Source organism: Thalassophryne amazonica, chromosome 15 (genome assembly GCF_902500255.1).
Source record: "Thalassophryne amazonica chromosome 15, fThaAma1.1, whole genome shotgun sequence".
NCBI lineage: Eukaryota > Metazoa > Chordata > Actinopteri > Batrachoidiformes > Batrachoididae > Thalassophryne > Thalassophryne amazonica.
In genome coordinates this window covers 94,472,433-94,480,351 of record NC_047117.1, presented here as the reverse complement: position 1 = coordinate 94,480,351, position 7,919 = coordinate 94,472,433, and the positions used below count along the sequence as shown (strand labels likewise).

At 40.5% G+C, this 7,919-nt stretch overlaps 1 protein-coding gene across 1 annotated transcript; it reads right to left on the bottom strand.

Moving 5' to 3' along the window:
• Positions 1–4,455: 4,455 nt before the first annotated feature.
• On the bottom strand, positions 4,456–7,107 carry LOC117525646 (alpha-internexin-like). Its single transcript, XM_034187554.1, is given in 8 exon segments — positions 4,456–4,477; positions 4,479–4,524; positions 4,527–4,732; positions 5,389–5,513; positions 6,076–6,569; positions 6,572–6,664; positions 6,667–7,080; positions 7,083–7,107. Coding segments are annotated over 8 exon segments (1,425 nt in total).
• Positions 7,108–7,919: the final 812 nt, after the last annotated feature.

Here is a 7,919-nt window from a genome sequence, read left to right as displayed (position 1 = left end):
ATAATATATATATATATATATATATATATATATATATATATATATAATTTTTTTTTGATTAAGTAATTTGTAAAATTATCATATAAGACAAAAAAGGCAAAAATTAAATAAACTGCAGACCAATTTTCTTTTATACAGTTGACAGCCCAGTGATTAAAAAAAAACAAAAAAAAAAACTGAATTCTTATAATGAGATTTTAATTTTTTTCACCAATATGATTTTAGTGTATTCTCTTCCTAACCAAACTGAATGTTTTTCATTCAGATTTTTTTTAAAGTAAATATATTCCATATAAATTTTTTAACCTGAATTTTCAATTACTTTTAAAATTTTATCAATTATATTTGTCGGTGGTGTCCAAGTGGTTAGTGCACTTGGAGTCAGTGTGGAAAGTTCCTTGTTCAAACACCATCCCTGCCACATTTCTCCATGTGATGTGGAGTTGCATCAGGAAGGGCATCCGGTGTAAACTTGTGCCAATTCAACATCCAGATCAACCTTGGATTTGCTGTGGCGAATTTTGCATTTGAATTTTGTTAGAATTTTTGTGAAATTTTTAAATCTGATTTTTACCCCCCACCCCATACACACACCTAAATATTGCATTTTGATTTTTTTTTTTTTTTTAATCTGCGTGTTTAATTCACTGAAGGTTTTTTCACACTGTTTTTTTCTACAAGTGTTCTGCTGTACAATCAATCATTTTAATTGCTTGCTGTGTGATTGTAGTTTGTGAGGGCAGATGCAGCTGTGACAGACAGGATAGTCGTGTTAAAGCTGTCAGCGCACACACAGAAAAGACATGCCACAAGTCTCTAAACAGAGATCTGATTCAGTTATTGCAATAGTTAAAAACAGAGATGAACAGCAATCAGGATTTATAGTGAATCTTGTCTTTTGGAATGGCACAGATTTCTGATACGTATGTGTGTCGTGTCTGCAAATGGTTCATACAGAATCTTGTCTTGTCTGTTTCATTCTCTTAAATAAAGATGAGATTAAAAATGGTTTGAGTTCTTGTTCTTGCAGCAGTTAGCTGCACTGGACTAACCCTAACCCTAACCCTGTGCTTCATTTGAATTTTCTCTCAATTGTTCAAGCACATCGGCACCAAACTGTGAAGCAGTTAATTAATCAATTAGTCCAGCATACTCAGTTGATGATTCCATCATCATCAGACTTGTTCTATGTTCTAAATTTGACAGGCCTTCAGATATGTTTTATTGTGTTCTTATTTCAAATATGTGTAAATTAAAAGTGATCTGGTTGAGATGACTGTGAAACTGTCCTGTCTTGGACACATGAGTTTAAAGTGCTTTTAGAACCACTTTCAAATGGTTACATGCCAGACGTTAGAGGTATAAAGTGGATTGAAACTGTCTAAACTGGAGGATTTGGTTTTATCATTGAAAACTAAGTAATTCTTGTTTTGGACTGTGACTTAAAAGATATCTGAAGTTGTCTCCTTGAGTTCTGCTAAACATGGACATGCCTCAAAGTAACGTTTCCTCTTTCTCAGCAGATCTGCAGTCTATCTACATCACACCCTACAAGTAATAAGACACTTTTCAAAATCTATCCCACATGCATTTAGAGTTGATTATGAGCATTTACACACGATGGTGGTGGAAATGTTTGATGTAGAAACTAAAGTGGTGACTCGACCTTTTGTCGTCACATGTCACAGATGTGCTGAATGAACTGGTCTGATAGACTCCATGCGAACATACATTTACATACACCATGCAATTTTTCTTGGATCATTTTTCTGGTTTGCTGCTAATATTGCAATGATTTAAGTCTGCAGCAATTATTAAATATTTCATGTGTAAAACTTTACCAGGAAGCTGCACATGTTGGTCCTGAAGAGCTGCTGGACCAAAAAACTGATACACAAACTGAGTTAAAATAGTGAAAGAGCCTGTTAATTTACACTGCTAGGACAATATTTGGTCCCACTCCAGATAGTCTTATATAAACTTTCATAGAGCAAAATCAACTCCATCAGAATCAAAAGCTACAGTATGTTCTGGAGTATAAGTCACACCGTTTTCCCCTATGTTGAATTCACTTTTTTCACAGTTTCATTGAGGGTAAGTTTAACAATGGGGATGAACTGTGCACATCACAGCATGTGCTGTTGCTTATGATAAGGACTTTTAAATTATTATATAAATTATATAAATAACCAAATGGACAAATAAATGTGTGATGGACAACAGATTGGATGTTATCTGATGAAGATGATCAGTTTGCTGACCCACAGCAAAAAAACAAAACAAAAAAAAAAAACCCAATAAAAATATGAGTCCATTAGAATTTTTTAAAATTAGCTCTCTAATTTTGTATTTTGTACATTGTTGTCATGCACTTTTACTATTTGTGCTTCTTCTGTTTAGGTGTTGATTCCTGGGAAAGCCCTAAAAATACATTACTTGTATTTTCAATTTCAATTTATTTTCATTTATAGAGCGCCAAATCACAACAGAGTTGCCTCAAGGCACTTCACACAAGTAAGGTCTAACCTTACTAACCCCCAGAGCAACAGTGGTAAGGAAAAACTCCCTCTTAGGAAAAAACCTCAAGCAGACCAGACTCAAGGGGCGACCCTCTGCTTGGGCCATGATACAGACACAAATTACAGAACAATTCACAAAACGAATATACAGGAATTGCTGTTGGTGCACAGGACAGGAGGGTCTCCAGCACAAATACCACACCCACCTCTGGATGGAGCTGCACCTTAAACAGAGAAAAAACAGAATCAGGCATCAGAAGGACAAATTACTTTCAATGATTAACACATTATTATTTTTTATTTTTATTTTATTTTATTTTTTATTTTTTTTTTGGTATATAAATTGCCCTGGACTATAACTCATAGGACCTCCCAAACTAGTAAAAAACCTGCAACTCATATTCCAGAAAATACATTGCTCAACTTTTACTCGAATAGAGCAACTTGGTTTAGCACTATGATGGAGCTGATTTTACTCTGTTAGAGTTTCTATAGCTGTATTTGGAGTGGTATTAAATGTAGTCCTGACAGACAGAATTTTACTCTGCAAAATTTATTGTTCTAAATTCCACTTTTACCAAATAAGCAACATATCATATCCCTCTCAGGCCAAAATTATACACAGTATATTCATCTTTATGCTCTTTGTTTAGACTGTGTGATCCTTCACCAAACTGTCAGAGAGCACCTTTGTATATTCAGGTTGCATTGATAGTGTTCCTTTGACATCACTGAAAACAGGCTCCAAAGGAAGATCAGCACATCAGCTAGTACCCTGAACCTCCTGGAAGCTTTTTCTTTCACATCGTCAACAACCAATCCAAAGTAAGATGAGGTGTTTATGAGTCTTTGATTAAAATGGTTTGTTTGTGGCTTCAGTTTAAATCACAGAGGAGTAACATCAGGAGCAGCATCAACTGTAAAATGCTTCACCAAAAGCACCAAAGCAGACTGACCGCACAGATGAGTGGCACAAAGATGACGTCTGCGGGTCCCAATCGCTCCAGAAGAGCTGATTGAATCATCAAGTATTCATGACACATTTAAACATGATGTAAAGCTGCACATTAAATTGAAGAATGTGACTCCCACTGCGTTAAATGCCCCCACAGCGCATGTTGTTTTCAAGGCTCAGCAAATACTACAGAAATAAAGGAATTTCTCACTTCTGGTTGGTTTGAGGTCATCGGTCACCAGCGCTGATATGTTGAGTTTGTGATGGCTGGTGTTTGATTAATGAAGCTGGACCATTTCTTCAGACACATCCTGAAACTTGTCAAAACCATCTCAACCTTTAATTAATTAAATGAATTTATTTATTTATTGCCAGAATGCTCTGTGCATTCTTAAAACTGGCATCTCTTTTCTTCTCCCTCAGCTTTTTTTTTTTTTTTTTTTAACCAGCTGCATACGACAGATCTCAGCAAGTCGACATGTCACTGTTGATTATGAAACATTAACCAGCTGATGTGTTTGGACTCTCTTCAAGTTAGACAACAACACTAGTGCAGATGATTCTGGAGAACATGTGGTTATGACTGGTGCAGAATGTCATTGTTGGAACATTGCTAAAAAAGTGTGACAGAACTATTGATTATTGTACTTTCTGCCAGAAATGCAAATAATATGAGTGTTTAACATTGAATAACATTTTTGAGAGTGATGCTACAGCAGAGTTATAATCAGGTTGTTATGTGAAGGAAAAAGTGAACACGAGAGAACAAACCAGCATAAAACAAGCCTCCACTCCCTGCACTCTATCCCCTCGTGGACATCCAACATGATATTTCAGATGTTCAGAAACATGACAAGCTTACGATGCTTAAGGCAAAGCAGAGACAATCTTTGATGCCACAAGTGTAAAGGCGAGTGGATTGTTTTATGATGGGATGTGAACAAACTCAAGGTGCTGCAGGACAAGGACGGCAGTGGGTTCTTAATTTTTCTGGTTGGTGGGCATCACTAGAGTCTTGCTGCTTCTCCATCTTCTTGGTGGTGACCACCGCTCCTCATAAACCTCATGGTGAGATACCTTGCTTCCGGACTTGCCTTGCTGCTGATCCTCATCCTTGCCCTCCTTTATGGAGCCCTTGCCAGAGCTGGTGTAAATGCGGGTCTGGTAGCTGAAACCCTGCCCAGCACCTCCACTGATAGCTGGGGTGGAATAGGTCAAACCCGACCCAATGCGGGTCTCCTCACCTTCCAGTAGTTTCCTGAAAATGGAAGGATGCAGGAATTTTTTTTCAGAAGAAAGTGGAGAAAAGAAAGAGATACTGAGGCACAGCAACTTAACTCAGTTCATGTATTTGGACTGAAAACATTTATTTTGGCTGTCTATCGTAAATACTAGAGATGAAAACAATGAATATGAGCTGACAGAGCAGCTTTAGTCTGAAGAGAACTACATCCACTTTGTGTTAACAGTGTGGGAATTATAGCACTTTTTGGAGTCTTGGATTTTGAAAGCATGACTCCTGGAGCAACAGACAAAAAAAATTGTTGCATGCAGAGCTCTCCAATCACAGTGTGTAACTGCTTCAGACTTGCCATGGAGGTCTTGGTGGCTTCCCTCACTTATGTCCTCTGTAGGATAGACTTTTTACCTGCTGACTTGTTATTGGAATGATGAAACTTCCATACACTGAGCAACAGCACCTCTAACATACGGTGTTATGCATAAAAGCAAAATCTTGTGATCTCATATGTGTACATAACTGCAAGAAACAACTCAGGAGGAAACAAATTTTTATTCTGGTGATTTTGGTGATGCACATGGCATGACATTACATACATACATTACATACATTTAAAATTTGGTTCTTGCACTTCCTAGTTAAAACATGAATAAATACACAAATGCAGTTTGTACCTGTAAGCAGCAATTTCGATGTCCAGTGCCATCTTCACGTTGAGTAAGTCCTGGTACTCCCTCAGGTGCCGAGCCATCTCACTTTTTGTGGTCCTCAGCTCATTCTCCAGCTCTGCCATGCTTTCCTGAAATAAAATACAACATTCCACATTTGAAATAGGTTTTTATGCTTTATTGTGCTCTCCTCGTAATGGCTGTTTATGTATTTTATGTACACGTACTTTTATTGCCAATTAAATCTAACTGAACTTAACAAAGAGGTTAGCAGAGACACCTGAGGACATCCAAAAAAAAGGAAGGTAGGATGTGAGTCCTAAATACAGAAATACGGTTTATATGAAATTATTTAGAGCATCCGGTAATCTCTCTCTCTCTCTCTCTCTGTGTGTGTGTGTGTGTGTGTGGTGTGTGTGTGTGTGTGTGTGTGTGTGTGTGTGTGTGTGTGTGTGTGTGTGTGTGTGTGTGTGTGTGTGGTGTGTGTGGGCGCGGTCAAAGAATCGGTTTCAGCACCGCGGACAGCGCCCCACATCCTCCTCCACCCTTTTCTTCGTCGTTTTTTTTTCTTTTTCTTTTTTTTTCCTTCTTTTTTACTCTCTCAAAAAAATTTCTTCTTTAAATTTTCGCGGATGTTTACTTTCTCACAGTTTTATCCAAGCGAACACAGAGAGGTGATAAAAACGGGACTACCTGGTAGTTTCCGATCTCCACCGCCTGCCTTTCCTCCATCTCTCTCAGCTGCTTTTCCAGAGACTCGTTGGTTCCCCTCAGACTCTCGATCTCGATGGTTCTGGACTGCAGCTGCCGCCGGTACTCGTTCATTTCCTCCCTGCCGGCCCGGATGGCCTCGTTGCTCCGGTTCGCCTGCTCGGACAGGTCGGCAAACTTGCTCTTGTACCATTCCTCGGCGGACTGCAGGTTCTTGGACGCCATGGACTCGTACTGGCTTCGAATCTCCTTGAGGGCGGAGGTGAGGTCCGGCTTGGACACCTCCATCTCCACAGACACCTGAGCCGCGTGGATCATGTCCGTGAGCTCGGCCACCTCCTCCTCGTGTACCTTTCTTAGGAAGCTGATCTCGTCCAGCAGAGATTCCACCTTCTTCTCCAAATCCAGACGCACCATGGTGGCGTCGTCCACATCTTTCTTGAAAGCTTTGAGGGCGGCCTCCGCCTCCTCGCGGCTCGGAACTCGTCCTCGTATTTGGCCCGGAGTTTCTGCAGGTCGTCTTCGTAGCAGTCCCGCTCGATCAGGAGCTGGGACTTCTCCCCGTTCAGCCGTCCAGCTGAGAGCGCAGGTCTCGGATCTCTTGCTGGAACAGGTCGGCCAGGCGGGACGGTTCGGCCTGCCGCTGGCGCAGGGCGACCAGCTCGGTCTCCAGGACTTTGTTGTGCTGCTCCAAGTTGCGCACCTTCTCGATGAACACGGCGAAGCGGTCGTTCAGACCCTGCATCTGCTCCTTCTCGTTGGTGCGGATGATCTTGAACTCATTGTTGAGGATGCTGCTCTGCGTCAGGTCCACCGTATCCAGCGGAGCCAAGGAGCGGCCGTACCTCCTGCCATGGGAGGAGGCCACGCTGCTCCTGGACAGGGAGGAGGACCGGTAACCGCCGCGGGTCGACGCGCTCATCGCCGGGCGGGACGAGGAGAGCGAAAAACGGGGAGAGTCCCCGAAAATCCGCCGGTAAGAGGAGAGGAGAAGATTTCAGATCCGTAACTCATCTTGACTTGTGAGGAGACAGAGCGGAGCAGCGGGGCGACCTCCTTTTATAGGCGAGCAGCCCACTCATTAACTCCAGGGGTGGACTCGTGGAGCTCCTTTCCCGACTGGTCCAAACGCAGCTGTCTCACGGGCATTTCTGTTTGAAGAGGTTCTTAATTCCTCAAAGTTTTAAGCGCATTAACAGAAAACTTTCAGTCATCCTGCAAACAATTAAAAAACCTTCCTCCGTCGTAGATTCACACATTTTCATGAAAGCATTTGGGAACAAGTTGTTTTTAAATTTGGACTTGCAAGCATTAAAAAAGTCTAAAGTTTCTTTAAATTGCTCTGTGTGATTTGTTAATTACGTGGTTTGAGTGCGTTGATTGACAGGCATTTGCTGCCCTCTGGTGTCCAATTGCAGGAAACACAAGTGAAGCTTCGCTCATTGAAAAAGGAGAAAAGCACAAACTCGAAAAAAAAATCACTGAGAACTCATAAATCCGCCAATAACAATTACGAAATTTTCTTTTCGAATCAAAACATTAAATGTTTGTAGCGGTTAGACATATGCAGGAAGACGTATTTTTCATTTATTGACCAAAGTGCATTTTGACAACATGAAATAGACAGCAATATGTAAATGAAGATTTTTGTGTGTTAATGACCGTAAATGCAAAATGAAGTTCAATGAGCCACTTGTAGCTATGCAAAACATAAGACAAACACACATTTTCAATAAAAATTTCATTTATTGAACAGTTAAATCAAAAATGAATTTACCTTGAAAATTTGTCACGGGAGGTGTGCAGTGTTTGACACAAGTCCAAAT